Source organism: Fundulus heteroclitus, chromosome 2, assembly GCF_011125445.2.
Source record: "Fundulus heteroclitus isolate FHET01 chromosome 2, MU-UCD_Fhet_4.1, whole genome shotgun sequence".
NCBI lineage: Eukaryota > Metazoa > Chordata > Actinopteri > Cyprinodontiformes > Fundulidae > Fundulus > Fundulus heteroclitus.
The window spans coordinates 39,925,929-39,943,126 of record NC_046362.1 but is presented as its reverse complement, the minus strand read 5'-3'; the positions used below and the strand labels follow the sequence as shown (position 1 = coordinate 39,943,126).

At 43.5% G+C, this 17,198-nt stretch overlaps 1 protein-coding gene across 1 annotated transcript; it reads left to right on the top strand.

Annotated features, from left to right (window-relative positions):
* Window positions 1-7,451: 7,451 nt before the first annotated feature.
* slc10a3 (solute carrier family 10 member 3) lies at window positions 7,452-9,781 on the top strand. The gene has a single exon (XM_021320498.2). The coding sequence runs from the start codon at window positions 7,928-7,930 to the stop codon at window positions 9,320-9,322; it is 1,395 nt and encodes a 464-aa protein (XP_021176173.2). The 5' UTR covers window positions 7,452-7,927; the 3' UTR covers window positions 9,323-9,781.
* The last annotated feature ends 7,417 nt before the right edge of the window (window positions 9,782-17,198 follow it).

The window sequence follows — 17,198 nt, the reverse complement described above, 5'->3', positions numbered from 1 at the left end:
GTCTGTTATGCTGCGTTTCAGTTACAGTCGGAAATTGGAAATCCCAACTTCGGATTGGAAGAATCAACTGGAACGGCCCATGAAGTCGGACTTTCCACTTAGAAAGTTGGAGAAATGTTTTAAGGCCGATTATCGGATTCAATATGGCAGCTCCTCGCCTTAACAGCAGTTGGCTGTGATGAAAACAGATTTATTTGACAAGACAATCAATGTTACGTCTATCGGCTGCAACTCTTCGCCAAACAAATTAAAAGTACAGATTTAAACAGCGTTTATAAGAGGTGCTACGAACAGAAACAGCTTTCCAGGCCGTCACTATATTGAATCCCAACTTCTTCGACGGTGTTAACTGGAACGCCGTTCTCTCAGTCTACGCCAATCCCAGCTCCTGGTTTCAATTTCCCAGGTAACTGGAACACAGCATTAGTCTTTAGAAACCAAGAAGCACCGAAACCTGAAAAACGTTCATATTATTGTTTTGGTCCTTTTAAATTTCTGATTATCTGTGACTGAAGTAGATTTTAATGTTTTCCCAAAACTGAATGTGCTTCTCAAAATGAGCAAATTCTAACAGTGATCCAAATATTTCATTTTAAAATACAAATAGTAGGAGGATTAAAATATTTTCTTGCAGATGATAAAGTTTATCAGTTGGGATTCTGTTTGCCACAACTTGCAAGTTTGGCTTTATGAAGCTCATAAATGTTGTGGCGTGTGAAAGATCCCAGCAGTTCCTCTAATGACCGTATTGGTGCAGCTTCCATCTGCTGTTCGCTCCCTGCAGGATAACGGCTGCTGATCCTGTGCTTAGCTGTCATCTCAGGGAGATTGCTTTTGGGTTAGTCATCGTGGCTGCTAATGATCTCATTTGCAACACAAGCCAGATCACAACATTTGCTTTATGAATCATCAGAAAGTGTAAAAACAAGCCCTTGTTAGCTCTGAGTAAACAGATGAATCAGACTCCCAAGCTTCCAGTATTCCTGTAAAAATCTCTAGAAATACACCAGAAAGGTTGTCGCTAACAGTGACTCTGCTTTCCTCCTCCTGCCTGTGAATTTAAGTCATGAAGCGAATGATGCTTAACCGACTCTCGCCAGATGGATGTCATTCTACAGATTTATACTCATTTATACTAACGTAGTCCTCTTGTAGCCAGGTTTCTGCGAGACAAAATAAATCAATCTGATTATCAGAAATCAATTCATTAACTAACAAAGTCTTTGGAGGGAGAGACCTTATATTTAATAGACCACATTTAATTGTTTTATTTTTTGTTTCAAGGTGAGTCGTATTGATTTTTTTTATTAGATTTTTATGATTTGTTCCATTTAGATCAGTTTTTGATCTGTTAAGTTTTGGCCGTGGGAAAGACACCGTCTCAATAGGATAATGGGTGGGTAACAGTACAGAAGCTGCAGAGAGGTGTGTTAAACTACGGCTCTGAATGTGCTTTATTGGAATCTTATACAATACAAGTTTATTTATAAAGCGTTTTAAAAACAACCCCATTGACCAAAGTGCTGTACACCAATAAAAAACAATAAAATACAGAAATATTATACTAATATAAATAGATGTGGAAGGCCGACACAAAGTGGTTAGACTGGTGAAGTAGAAAATAATGCATGATTTAAAACATTTTTACAAATAAACTGAAATGTGCCGTGTGTAAAAGTGTTGCATGCGAGCAGCTGCCTGATGGTTGCTGATGACTGAATAGACTCCACCTGTGTGTGATCTGACCTCAGTAGCAATGCAGCTGCTGTGACGCCTCAGAGCTTCAGAGAATATTGGGCAGCAAACAGCGTCATGGAGTCCAGGGAACACAGCAGACAGGTCAGGATAAGGTGGAGAAGTTTACAGCAGCTTAGGCTGTAGAAAGCTTTCTGTTCAGTCCTTCACGCAGAAACGGAAAGAGTACGGCCGACTGTAAAGCTACAGTGGAGAGGAACCACCACTGCACCGTCCCCCCGTCAGACACGCTGCTTCAGCATCAGGCTCTGCTCTGCTTCAGCATCAGGCTCTGCTGGCAGCATCAGGCTCTGCTTCAGCATCAGGCGCTGCTTCAGCATCAGGCTCTGCTTCAGCGTCAGGCTCTGCTTCAGCATCAGGCTCTGCTTCAGCATCAGGCGCTGCTTCAGCATCAGACTCTGCTTCAGCATCAGGCTCTGCTTCAGCATCAGGCTCTGCTTCAGCGTCAGGCTCTGTTTCAGCATCAGGCTCTGCTTCAGCATCAGGCGCTGCTTCAGCATCAGGCTCTGCTTCAGCAGGGAAGATGGATGGAGCCGTATTCAGGGAAACCTGGGAAGAAAACCTGTTGGAGTGTGAAAAGACTGGAGACTGGGCGCAGGTTCACCTTCCAGCAGGACCACCACCCTGAACATGAAGCCAGGGCTGCAATAGAACACTTTATAACATATCCATGTGTTAGAATGGCCTAGTCAAAGTCCAGACCAGGCTGAGCTGGAGCTGTTTAGCAGAGAAGAACGGGCAGAAAGGTCCGTAGACGTGCAAAGCTGCCAGAGACACAAAGCCTTGGAGCTGCAATCGCAGCAACGGTGGTTCCACAAAGGACTCAGGGGGCTGAATACTTTTGCACAATGCTCTTTTCAGTTTTTTATTTGTAAAAAGAAATAAATCATGTATAATTTTCTTTCTGCTTCACCATTGTAAACCACTTTGTGATCTTTCACCTAAAATTCCAGTAAAATATGTTTATGTTTGTAATGCGGCAATAAGTGAAATGTTCAGGGGGCGTGAATACTTCTGTAAGCCGCTGCATCTATGGAGTCTTCCAGTGGAACGGTGGAAGACAGACGTACAGTTGGACAGTTTAAACATTCCTCCAACTGCTTTTCAGTCATGGCCACAGGACCCTGCAGGGTAAAAGCCACTCCTGCAGGACCCGGCTGAAGGCTGCAGCTTCCTCCGCCTGCTGCTGTTTGCTAGCAGAGGCTGTTCTTCAGCCCTCATCCTGTCCCAGTCTCTCCCTGTTTAACTCTGCCAGCAGTCAGAGGGGGGGGGGGTGTGGAGGAGAACCCCGCCCTCTGCTCTCTGTCAACTCTTCTATCCCCAATCAACCGGGATCCTCTCGGCCCCATCCATTGTTCCCAGAAGCACCACTGGTAGGGCACATCGTCACTTCAGCATCATCACATTCAGAATTTTATCAGGCAGAATTTGGACCTTTCATTTCATACTGGAGCCAGGAGGGGGACAGATTAAATCCTGCTTTGAATCTCCTCTGCTTTCATCACACATGTAAGATTATGCTGGAAGTCTTTGGCATTTAAAGACCAGGATGTTGTAATTTATGGACCCCTGGTCCAGATGGTCCTTTTCTTGATGACTTTGCAGACTTTTTTAACCTGACTCTAGCCAGATTAATATCGCTCCGCCTAGCTTCACATCCACCTGGGACATCTCCCATAGAGAGTGATTTCTCCAACCAATTTTATTGTCTAGCCAATCAGGACGCAGGGCAGGAGTTTCATAGATGTGACGTAGTGGAGAAGCGACCGTGAGACTGGTTTGATTCAGACAACAATGGCGGCTCGCATGGAGGAAGCAAGCGTTAACATTGATGATGCTATTTCTTCCGTGTTGTCCAGTCTACCTAATATTGTTTCATTAAAAGAACATCAGAGAACGCCTCTGAAGGCTTTTGTTGGCTGTTTTGTTTTGTTTTTTCCTGCGTAGCTCTCATCAGCGTCACGGTTAGCTTCGGTGTGAGTGGTTGAAATAGCACGTCGATAAAGATGACAGACAAGTGGCTTATCCAATCATATGCAAGGATTTTTGATAAGGCCCAGCCTTCAGTAAAGGCAATTCCTATGGATCTGTCCCAGATGGAAGAGTGAAGCTAGGCGGAGCGAAATACATCTGGCCAGGGTCAGGTTAAGACTTTTTAGCGTCAGTGAACCAACGGAGGAAGGTTTTTATTTCTGGTCACCGTGAGGACCCTCTTTAATGAAGCTGCAGATTTTGTTTTTTAACATTGATCAGCATGTTTCTGGAAAAACTCATTAAATGGGTCATATATGTAATCTTGTTTTGTCCTTAGAAGTAAACTTGGATCATTTAGATGAAGGGGTTAATGTGACCATAGCTGCACTTTTTTCACGTCCAATCTAATGTTGAACTGGCTCCTCCTGAATTAGTTAGAATGATGGATCGTTAATCAGTCAGCAGTTGATTTAGTTTTTCAGAACCAGAACATTACGATGTTGACTGCCTACCTGATGGTGCATTGGTCCCAGAACAGCTAGGACTCCAGCAGACCCCCGTGTGCCGTGGTGGTGTCTCCATGTGAGCCATGGTTGAATGACTCCAATCGTGCGCTTAGGCGAGTCTGCAGACGAGCAGAGAGGAGGTGGAAAAAGGCCAGACTTCATGTTTCTCTGGACATTTTAAGGAACTGCTGGGCAAATTATCAGAGAACAGTAAAGTGTTCAAAAGCTGAGTATATGACAAATAGTAACAGACCCAAAGTCCTGTTTAATGTTATAAATAGACGGGAATCATGTTGAAACTAGTAATGCTGTATTTTCGCAAACTTTGTGTGAAAATATTTTTGTACATAAGATCTCTGCTATTAGGGACTCAACCGATTCTGATTAGAGACCGTGATCTCTCAGTGATCTGATGTTATATTAGGGCTGGACAATAATTCAATAATAATATATGTATCATTGATAGAAAAAAAGGTCAATAAAAAGTTCAATAGAATAACAGTTTTCCTTCCTTTTGTATTCTAGGCAATATCGATTAATATTACATTGTTACATCCTCCCAACCAATCACAACGCAGACCCAGGAACCAAGCTCCGCCCCCTTGAGAGAGTTCAGAGAGCACACGTTCTTTTTTCTTTTTTAAAATATTGTAGTTTTGGTAAAAAGTTGGTTGAATAAAGGGTTGAGTTTGAATTCAATGTTTGTGAGTTAGGTTGCTAAGCAACAGCATAAAATGGCCAGGGCTGAATTTGTTGATAATTATCGATACTGATCAATATGATTTCTATTTTATCGATATGCTTTTGTCCTATATTGTCCAGCCCTATGTTATATATAAGTTAAGATCCTCTAATTGCCCACTTGACTGTCTTCCACCAAATTTGCTTAAAGACAGTTTTGGTGTGATTGGGCCTTATTTATTAGGAATTGTAAATTTCTCACTGTCCACAGGCTTTTTTAAACATAACCATTTGGTTAAAAAGGCAAACCTTGATCCTTGCAAATATTAGGCCAATTTCTAAATTGCCTTTTTGTCTAAAATACTGGAAAATTTAGTCTTTGAGCAAATTTAAATTCATTTGGAAGCAAATTATATTTTAGAAAAATATCAATCTGGTTTTAAGCAATGCCACAGCGCTGAAATGGCACTTTAAATAATTTTTAATGATCTTTTGTTAACTGTTGATCCTGGAAGCTTTTGATTTGACACTGTCAATCATAAAATCTTTCTTTCACGCCTTGAGAACCAAGAACTAAGGTAGAACCTTGAGAACTAAGGTAGTGCCTCACAGTGGTTTAAATCAGACGTGGAAGGCCGCTCTTGTTCTGTGCGTCTTGGTCCTTCTACCTCTGATGCTGCCTCACTCGGTCATGGAGTGCCGCAGGGTTCTATCTTGGGCCCGTTACTGTTTTCTTTGTATTTGCTGCCACTTGGGTTTAGAAGGCATAACATTTCATTTCCTTGTTTTGCAGATGATCTGAAAATTTATTTGCCTTTAAATTCAGGAAATTTGAACATTCTGTTTGAATGCCTTATAGAAGTGAAGGACTGGATGTGCCACAATTGTCTAATGCTAAATGACTGAAAACTGAAATGGTTGTGTTTGGAAATCCATTTGATGACACAGCTACTGTCACAAGTCTGCTAGAAACCTTGGTGTGGTTTAGGATAGCGCTTTTAAATTTGATAAGCAAATAAGCGCAGTTGTTAAATCGAGCTTTTTCCAGGTGCGTTTGCTAAGTAAAGTGAAGCCATATCTTCCTCATGCTGCTCTACAGCGTGCCATTCATGCCTTCATTACATGTCGTGTGGATTACTGCAACTCTTTGTATTGTGAGCTCAATGAGGCCTCCGCTCATCGCCTGCAGGTAGATCAGAACGCTGCAGCTCCTTTACTTACAGGCACCAAAAAGCGAGAGCATTTAACTCCTGTGTCAGCTTCACTGCACTGGCTTCCAGTCAGTTGTTGGATTCGTTTCAAGATTTTAACGGTTTTTAAATGTGTGAATGGGTCAGTTCCCCTCTGTCTTTTTTGTCGGTCCATGTTCCAGTTCGTTCAACAGGAAATCAAGTGGCTTAGTGCCGAGATCACGGCTGAAAACTAGAGGGTACCGAGCATTAGGCTGCAGCCAGACTCTGGATCTGTCTTCCTTTGAGTATTAGAACAGCCCAGTCGCTTTTCACTTTAAAGTCTTTGTTAAAACCACCTGTTTGCACTGACTGTTAACTTAAGATGTGCAGATTATTTTATCTCTCTTTCATACATTTTCTTTTAGGGTTTTTATTATTGTGTATTTTAGTATTGTTAACTATTCTCATTTTGTATTATTTGTTATATATATATATATATATATATATATATATATGAATACCTCATCATAGGGGGTGCTTATAGTTTGTATTGGTGGAAAAGTAAAGGGTTAGGGGTTAGATTCAGTTCACATGATGAAACATCAGGCATCTGTTCAACAGTTGTGACAGAAATGATCTCTAGATGTTCCCTCAGAACCAGATTAATTTTCCTCAACTGTGAACCACGTGACCCACCTGCTCTGTTGGTAATCCCTGGCTGCCCCACCCACACACAGCTGTGACTATGTGGGTTAGCCACCATCAATATAGTCATTGTTAGACTGGTCGGACAGGAAAATCCTTTAAAAATAAATGCTTCCAATTTATTAATGTGTATTTAAAGTTAGATATTTAACTAAGGTAAAACCCTAACCCTTTATTGAGAGTTTTTGATTGTTGCAGAATAAATGTTAATCTGTGAAATCTCTTAACTCCTTGAAATTTGTGATGGAAATCCTTCAATGGGAGGAAAAAATCCTTCAGACTGACTTCATGAGATTATGGGACAGGTTCTCCCCGGTGTCCCTAGAACCCCGAGCAGAACCTGTTACGGTCTTAAAGAACCAACCATGATTTTTTGTTCACTATTTCCAACATAAATTTTAGGCAAAGCAGTGAACGCGGTGGTGGCAGCATCCGGATCTGGGGTTCCTTTCCTGGGTGTGGGACTACGGTTTGATGACCCAGAACCTCCAGGTGTGTGAAGTATCTGAAGATGAAGCATCTTAATCTGTTCCTCACTAGAACCTTCCAGGATAAATGTTGAAGGTGAAAGTTCTCGCGGGATTTATGCTTCAGGTTATCAGAATCACTCTTTATGACGTCATAGCTTTGACGCAGGACTTATTTTAGGAGACGATGATGTAAATAGCGTCCATGTCCGCTGAGCTGAACCTGCTTTTATTTTGGCGAGCCTCAGCGGAAGTCCGCGTGTTGTTGCCGCAGCTTGACTTCCGGACCGGAAGCAGCTCCGGTGCCGTCAGTCTCCATCAGGCTGGAGGAAAAAGCACCGCAGACGAGGTTCATCCCGGGGTTCCTAGCCTGAAGACCAACGGCGGGGTTGCGGGTTAGATTCCCGGCGCCGCCGCTGAGCAGCGAAGCTCCGCCAGGACCGGACGGGGCGTGGTGATGTCTGGGTTCCGCTATAAAGGCGCCACGGAAATGGGAACCAAGCGAGACGAGGAGCCGGTTGGCGACGCGGAGCTTTTGTCCCCCAGACAGGAATGAGCGGCGGCCGGTGCTGGTGGGGCCGGGCGGCGGTGTAGCCGCCTGCGGAGCGCCCTGGCCGGGGAGAAGCGTGTGTGCGCAGCGCCCCTCCGCCCCCTGGCCCTCACTGCCATGAGGCTCTTCGCGCTCTGCCTGCTCCTGGTCGGCGCAGCGAACCGGGCCCGGGCCACCGGGAACCTGACCGTGGACAGCAGCACCGACGGCGGCCGGAGGAACGGCTCCCGGTTCCTGACGATCGGGGACGGGTCGTGGCAGGAGTTTGAGTTCCCGGAAAACACGGAGGGTGTGATCGTGATCTCCAGTCGGTACCGAGGCTCCGCGGACGGCGGCACGGTGCGCGTTCGCTCCCTGGACCCGGAGGTTCTGTCGGTGCTCAACGTGACGGAGGGCGGCGCCGCGGGCTCCGCGGGCCCCGCGGGCTCCGCCGGCAGCTTCGTGGTCAGCATCCGCTCCGGGTTCCCGGGCAGGGCTCCGCTGCAGATGCAGCTGCTGGGCCCGGACCGGGGCGCCGGCCCGGTTCTGATCGAGGAGCGGACGGACTACAGCATCCGGGTGGAGCCCGGCGACGACGAGCAGGCCAGCCGGCTGCTGCAGTCCGGCGGCCTGGCCCACTTCACGGAGAACCCGGTGCTCTTCGCCCTGCTGCCCCTCATCTTCGTCAACAAGTGTGCCTTCGGCTGCAAGGTGGAGGTGGAGGTGCTGCGGGGGCTGCTGCGCCGCCCGGTGCCGCTGCTGCTGGGGGTTCTGGCCCAGTTCCTGGTCATGCCGCTCTACGCCTACGGCGTGTCGCGCCTGCTGGCGCTGCCCAGAGCGCTGGCGCTGGGCCTGGTCATCACCTGCTCGGCGCCGGGCGGCGGGGGCGGCTACCTGTACAGCCTGCTGCTGGGCGGTGACGTCACGCTGGCCATCTCCATGACGCTGGTGTCCACGGTGGTGGCCACGGCGGCCATGCCGCTGTCGTCGGCGCTCTACGGCCGGCTGCTGGGCGTGCACGCCGCGCTCCACGTGCCCTTCGTGAAGATCCTGGGCACCCTGCTCTTCATCGCCATCCCCATCTCGCTGGGCATGCTGGTCAAGCTGCGCCTGCCGGCGCTGACGCGCGTCCTGCTGGTGCTCATCCGGCCCTTCAGCCTGGGGCTCATGGTGGGCGGCATCTTCATGGCCTACCAGATGGGCGCGTCCATCCTGGCCGACGTGCAGCCGCAGATCGTGGCGGTGGGGGTGACGGTGCCGGTGCTGGGGCTGCTGGTGGGCGCCGTCCTGGCCAGGGCGGCGGGCCTGGCCGCCCCGCAGAGGAGGACCGTGAGCATCGAGGTGGGCGTCCAGAACAGCCTGCTGGCTCTGGCCGTCATGCAGCTGTCCTTCCGGCGGCTGGAGGCCGACTTCGCGTCCCAGGCGCCCTTCATCGTGGCGCTGAGCAGCACCTCGGAGATGCTGCTCATCGTGCTGGTCCACTTCGTCCAGAGGAGGCTGTGCGCCTCCGCCGACCTCAGGAGCGACGCCTGATTGTAGCGGCTTAGGGTGGAGGCGGTGGACTGATGCTGCTGCGGCTGCTGCGGCTGCGCAGTGAAGGACTTTTCTGCTTGTTTTAATGTCGTTTTTAGTCTTTTTCATGAAAACCAAAGGCCTTTGACCCCCTGAGACCGTTTTGTGTGTTGCTCCTTTTTCAGATCAGATTATACTGTGAGGTCCTTCTTGAAGATCTTCATAGAAGAGAAAACCTTTGACAGAAGATATTTTTCTACCAGACCACTTTTTGTAATCCTAACCTGAAGCTGTATCATGTTTACAAGTGATCTACGTGTCTTAGCCTGAGGGGAACTCTGCCGTACAAGGAACACCGTGAAGGCTTATTTCTTTTAGAAAGCGTTTACCACTGATTGTGTCCCGGATCTTTCACATCCATGTACTTGAATATTTGAAAATTAAGAAAAAAAGCCAATAAAGTCCTTGTGAGAGCTTTAATTTCTCAGGAGTTTGTTTTCTAGAAGACGACGGAGCGGCGACCCGGCAGCGTTTCTCAGTCCTGATGATTCACTCGGACCAGTTTCAGCTAAGCAAGGTGCAAAGGCCTTTTCTTCTGGCTGTAAAACCTGAAGCTGGACTTGGTCTTGCTAAAGTATTCACACCCCTGAACCTTTCCAGTTTCATCTCACTCCAACCACAAACTTTAGCGTACTTTATCAGGATTTTATGTGACCGACACAAAGTACAGAAACTGAAAAAGCTTCATGTGTTTTAACATGTTTTAGAGGTAAAATCTGACAACTACGGCTGGCATTTGTATTTATCCGCCTTAATTACGACACCCTTAAATAAACCTTCATTCAGTCCAGCTGTGTAGTTGAACCTGAGTAGAAACGCTGCTCTGCTGTGAAGACCAAGGAACAGCAATCCTGCTGCAGGAGACCTGAACATGCAGCCAGAGATATTCTGGGATGGTTTAGTTTAGAGCAGATATATGGGTTAGAATTAAAGAAGTAAAGTATGCAGGCGTCCAAAGCTGGTGGAACCCAGCAGACCTGCAGCCAGAGGAGGTTCTTCAGAGTCAGGATGTCCACCACACTCCTCAGATTTCTGTATAAACTGTGAATCATTTTGTGCGAGGTGTTGGTCTGTCACTGAATTATGTTGCACAGAGTGGGTGATGGGGTGTGAATACTTTCATGTGGCTCTTATTTTAGATGCACACTGTGCAACCTGAATATTTCTGAGCTGACGGTTAAAAATGTAAAACAGGAAGTGGTTTCCAGGACATTATGTCCTTTACGCCTGTTGCTCTTTTTAAAAACATGAACAAAGGAAACAAAAGTGGTTGAGCGTTGCTGAAACAAGGAGCTGATGAGTGAGAACGACTAAAAATGAAAGTCATGTCTTTGAGGAAGATGTGAAGCAACAAATGAGTTGACAGGAAAGAAAGCATAAAAAGTGATGATTTCTAAACTTGTTGCAACACGGGACAAGGTCCATGCTTTATCACCTCGCTGCTGCAGAATAACAGATGACAGCCTGTAGGGTCAAAGTTCACAGGTTTCACAGCAGCAGAGCAAACGTTCAACTCCTGCAGCAGAAAGTAGAAAAGTTGCTTCTGTTTTATTCATGCAGGTCGGTCCTCCTACGTCAGCTGGTGGAGAGAGTTGTGTGCTTTAAACCGCTGGGGTTACGGGTTAGAGGAAGTCCAGCCCTCTGGGTTTATCACCAGAGAGCTGCAAAGTCAGAAAGAGGAAGGTAAACTGACACCACCTGTGAAAACAAGACAAGCAGGAATAACACGCTAGAGAGTAAACCCACAACAGCCGATCTTTGAAATGTGTGTCAAAGGTGGAGGTGAGCAGATGCAGCGGGGTGTGAGGAAGCTTTGGACCTGGAACCGTCTCCCCAAAGGTCCCCGAGACTCAGAGCTGCTCCTGCCAAGGAGTCTGAGCTTCAGAGGGATTCAGACGCCTCAGACTGAGGAAGTTTCAGTGAGGAGGCGGTGTCCACCCCGACTTTTACAAAGGGGAGAAATTTACGATTATATTGGATACAGAAATGTGTGACATGATGATTAAACTTAGCAAAATTAATGGATTTTGACAGAGCATCAAAATGTTTGAAAGCACCTTCTGTTCTTCCTCATCATTATTTTTGGTTTATTCTCCATTCTGGGGTCTGTTCTTCATACGTTGCTTAAAACATCTGAGATCAAATGACACATCCAGGATGATTTCATCCGGCTAATCCTGATCTGGCTAACTGGGTTCTTCTAACACAGCTGTTGTTTATGATTAGTATGACTGGATTGAGTTATCTGAGACAACTGCGCGTTCATGCGTTTGTTTAAAAGGGGAAATGTATCGATAGTAGAAACATTGATCAGCAGCGCTGCTATTGGCTGTTCAGCATGGACAAAGAACGCCCACAGTTTTTCTCCCAGCAGAACAAGAGCTTTTAATGGAAGGCTATGTTGAATTTGAGTCATTAATTAAAACGACAGGGAACACCTCAAAGTCTGCTAAAGCCAGGAGAGAGGGCTGGCAAAAAGCAGCAGACAAATTAATGCGTAAATACTGTCCATGGTAGATGTTTCTATCACTTTCTACAGTATGAATTTTTGCATTTTAATAATCTCATATTTACTTTGTTCTTTTATATCAGAGCCTCCACGGGACCCACTAGAACATGGGATCAAATAAAAGTGAAATACAAGAATATTCTACAAAATGGTAGCCTTTAATTATTATACTTTATTTTAAAAAGGCTTTTGTTATGTCAAGAGATCCAAATTTCAGTGTCATTCCTTAGACGCTGAAGAAAAAGGACGCGTGCAAACTGGGAATTTTAACAAAAAAAAAATCTCTATCCATAAAAAATGAAAATTTTCCTTTTCCAAGTCATCCACAGTTTACACGGTAAAACTGTATTGCTCCGTGTCTAGATAATCCATCCATAGTTTTTTCTAATACAATATACGGCTCGACAGGAAACAAGCCTTTCAAAGTAAAACTAAACTTCACAATAAAATGGCCCGAACAAATCTTCTAGGATAAAAATAAAAAGCAAACCATCATACAAATAACTTAAATATTTTAGATTTATGGCTCCAACATCACGTTTTCCTCTTTAAAAGCCACTGTTAAATGTTTGTCTGTTTATAACAGCCACCAAGAAAAATCTCTCTAGAATTACACTGTCACACTGCGCTAAAGGATCCTGTCTATTGCGCAATACGCGATTAATTCGAAAAACTCTGCAAATTATTCTTGCATCTTCCGCAACAGGTTGCAGTCGTAAAAATGGACATGGCTACGACAGACTTCCCTTTCTCCTCCGCTTATACAGCCATGATCTAATCTTGTTTACATGAAATAAGCCTGCTCTGGAGCAGGTTTAAGCTGCCGCACATGTTGCTATGACAACAAGTCCAGGATGAGTTTCGAAGAACCAAACGATCCAGGATCATGCCAAATCGTCAACAATGAAATCCTGCTAACTGAGTTAGCGACGTACTGAGAACAGACCCCTGGTCCTTTTACTCCATCCATCTCATAAACATCATAAACGTAGACGCCTGGTTGGCCGGGTTCTGCCTCTGCTGCATCAGAGCGTCCGCCATGTTGAATGTGGCAAATCTGCAGTTAGTCTGAGTCACCTAAACAGTATCAGAGGGAGTTTAATTTCAGGACATACTTTATATAAGTAATATTTTTATTTTTGTAATATTACAAGTTTATTTTCGTATCCCTTTGGCTTCATTCTCTCGTTGTAGGAGCCTAAATGCAGTTCATTTTAGTTGGAAATTTTTTTTTGTTTAAAGATTCAAAGGGATTTAAAAGGATTGAAAATTGATATTTACATATGTACAGTATATTGATATTGGGTGAATAGAACTTTTATTGTGAAGTTTAAAAACTTCACAATAAAAGTTTTTAAGTTGGGGAATGAAACGGAGATTGGAGCATAATCGTTTTTTGACCTCGCCCTTCCCAGGTTCCGTTGGACCTTGAAATACTTAATTTTGTGGATATATTTTATGTTTTTTGAAATGTTGGGTTACGTTTTTTAGTAAACAGTTAAAAGCAAGAAGTGGATTCGTGGATTTATTTTTGAAGTATTATTTTTTTGTGGCTTCAAGCCAAGGGATCCTGATGAACATCAAGCTAAAGCTCCAATAAAGATAGTAAGAACCCACACTCGTAAGGAATAAAAATAATTAAAACAAAATAATGAAGGCCACAATGTTTAGATTTAGCCAACTGATTTTTATATTCATAACACACACACACACATACACACACACACACACACACACATATGTGTAATATGTGTGTGTGTGTATATATATATATATATATATATATATATATATATATATATATATATATATATATATATATATATATATATAGAACGGTTGGTACATTTCCATGCAACACAGGAATGAATCATCTTCTCGGATCGACGTTCACTGCAACAGAACTTAACTTTTTTCTGACACATACAACATGGCGGTGACGTTGACGTACGAACCCTAACCCAACCAGGCGTCTACGTATATGATGTCTACGATCCATCTGATAGTTACGCGTTCTCACCTGTCAGCGTTTCACTGGCATCGCCTGCTGGCATAAAGAGGCTGGATTTGGCAAAATGACAGAAAATGGAGGAAAAGGTGGAGAAAGCGAGAGCAGCAGCTCCTCTCAGCTCTGGGAGGAGAACAGAGGAGAGCTGAAGGTGAATCGGTCCCTGGGTCACGGAGCCCAGAGGCGACTTTGAAACTCGTTGCTGCAGATCAGGAAGTCTTTCTCTGCTTTTAGCTCCAGCCTGGAAAGTGAGAAGCTCTCCGTGCAGAAATCAGGAGCCAGAGAGGAGCCGGCATCACACCAGCAACCTTCTAGACTACTATTTAGGCTCTGATGCTGACATCATCATGAACTATACAGAAAATACTGCTTCACCTCTTTTATCTGGTCTCGAGTGTTTCCATGTCTTCTAAACTGTTTATTATTGAGAGCGTTTCTGAAAATAATACAAAAAATCCTCTGTACTACATTCATTGTACATTTCTCCAATTTTTATTCATGATTATTCAATATTTTTTCCTATTTATTTATCCTCAATAAAATAGCATTACCAAAACATCACCTTTAACCTATTGAGCTGCTGAAACTAATTAAGATCCTTCTATGGGGATGATAGTTTATCTTTTGTTGTTAAAGAAGATAATGTGCTAATTTCCTCCTCTCTTGTCCTCTTCAGGTGGTGGATCAGCCAATCAGCTCGCTCTGTTTCCACCATCTTCCTGCTTCAGACTCGCTAGACGCTCTCCTCTCTACTCACATTTTACATTTTAGGAGCTCTCTGAAGGTCTGAGATGCTTTGTGAATAACTTTTATTTCACCGAGGTAAAAATCTAAAATGACGTCACTAAGAGCTACTTTTAGAGTTCAGATTCCTTGTGAATACGGACCCTGGTCTGTATATTGTAGAGCTTTATGTTGAAGTGGATCGTTGCCTTGCTGTTTAACAAACTTGTAAACAGTGTGCGATTTGCAAAAAAAACTGAGGGGGGGATCATTTCAAAAGTTTTATTAATGAATCAAAGTTTTATTAATAATGGTTAGCTAGCAGCTGCTTTCAGGTAGCTAGCTAGATCCAGTAGGTTAGACTTTTGTTTTTAAACTTGCACCATCTACTGTCGGGACTCGGGAGTGGGTATTAGTTTACTTTAACCGCTTTGAGTAGAAAACATAATAATACTCTTTAAAAACAGACAAAAAATAAAATTTACAAATGTGAAGGACACAAGACATGTATTAATATAAATTTTGAAACATCCATATTACTTATTCAGATCAGAGAGGGGAGGAATGTATCCCCCCAGGGATAAAACATGAATGACAGGGGGGGGGCAGGGGGGGATAAATCCCTCCATCCCCCCAACAAATCGCACCCAGCTTGTAATTATTTTTGTACAGAACTTTATGAAAGGAAAATAAACGACAAGTCCTCAAACGTACATTCAGATTTTTTACTTTGCAACAGAATCCTGTGGAAACAGCCCCAGCAGCACCTTCACACAAAGATCAGCTTATTTTCACCTGAATTAGTAGTTCATAGTCATTTATAGGCTGTGATGAGGCCACTGAGGTACCCCACAGCTTGAACCGGGAGTTTACATACTCCCACCATTTAGTTAAATATTTGGGACATTACATAAATGATGATCTGTCTGATGATCATGATATTTATAGGCAGTATTGTATGATGTGTGCACAAGCTAATATGCTGATCAGAAAAGTTGGTATGTGCTCATCCTCTGTAAATAAATAAATAAAACAAACAAACTCTTTTTAAAGCATTTTGTACTTTAATGTACACTGCCCATCTGTGGTAACAATACCAAAGAAGCAGCAAACTTTATGTGGTAGACAATGACGCTACCACTCAGCCCAATAATGCTGTAATCACATGTTCTGCTCTGCCCAGGAACCTTATGCACACATTTTCTGTGGCATGTAATGGCAAAATTGCAATTTTAGCAAACCCTGCTGTAGATTTACCTCAAGATTATGGAATCACTGGCGTCATCGTTTATTTGTGACTCGGTGAACATCATGTACTGTTTTTTTTTTTTTTATGTGTTTTTTAATCTCTCCCTCTTTTTTCCTATGGATCCATCCTGTGTCTGGAATACAGATGAATGCTGATGTCATGACTGTGTCAAAGCCACATTTTATGTACATTTTATGTACAGATTTGTGTGTGTGCCTCAGCTTTTCTCATTGCAGGGTGTGACCAGCAGGTGCATCCTCATAGCTGGATCTCATTAAGCACAACCGGCCTCCAAGGTTCCTGTTCCTGAGCCTCATGGAGGATTCTAGTCCAACACGGCCTACAGCCTTCTGAAAGTAAAACTCCAGAGCTTAAGTAAACCATACTTAAGATGTTAACATATTCAGGTGCTGTTTTTATGTGAGAATTTTTTTAAATCATATCTTTTTAGTCAAGTCCTTTCTGTCCTCAAAATCAAATGTTTGTCCTCTTTCATGCATTGTTCTTTTTTATTTGCATATTGTGAATGTCAAGCTGGTTGCTGCTCATGTTAAGCAGAACTGTTATCATTCAAACTTTGCTCTTCTGCTTGGTTGCTAGTGGCGACACTTGGCGGGGTTTCACAGCAGCTTTAATTTCGCTTTGGGATGATTATTTTTGAATTGAATTAAAATATGCAACAGGTTCAACCTCTATAGCACCTATTTTTTAATTTGTGAGACAAAAAAAACGAATCTTATTATAACTACTTAAATTGTGCTTTTCAGATAAAAGGAGGCAAAAAACCCTATTTAAAAGTGCAGATCACTAAAACTAGAAAGCAGCAAGGTGGGCATTATTTAAACACTTGGCAGCAACATAACTATTTATTAATGAGAGTATATCAAAAATAATGTTAGTTGGGAAACAATAAAAAGACTTGCACTATTCCTACACAAGACAGTCCGAAGCACTTTACAGGAAATCAGATGAGATATATTGAAGATCACAAAACTTTAAAAAGAGATTTTAATTCAACTCCACTTCTTAATATGGATAAAACAATGCAAATTAAAACTAAAAAAAAAAATAACAATACCCGTCAGAGGATTAAATATACTGAAACTAGAATTAAAGGGATCACAGAATAAAAATGTGTTTAGTAACTAGAAGGATATCTTTTAGTTACTAAACATTGGATACACATTTAATTCTTTATTGCTACTTTTTGAATTTATTACTCCAAAATCAAACTGTCAGGATATTGGTGAAAAGGAATGGGACCGTGCGACCTGGAAATCATTGGGAGAACAGGTCGATGCATTCATGGCTTTTGTTGAAACAGGAAAATTTGGACAGAGGAACGAAA

Excerpts from the sequence above, each read along its gene's own strand:
- slc10a3 (XM_021320498.2), top strand. The coding sequence starts at position 7,928 with ATGAGGCTCTTCGCGCTCTGCCTGCTCCTGGTCGGCGCAGCGAACCGG.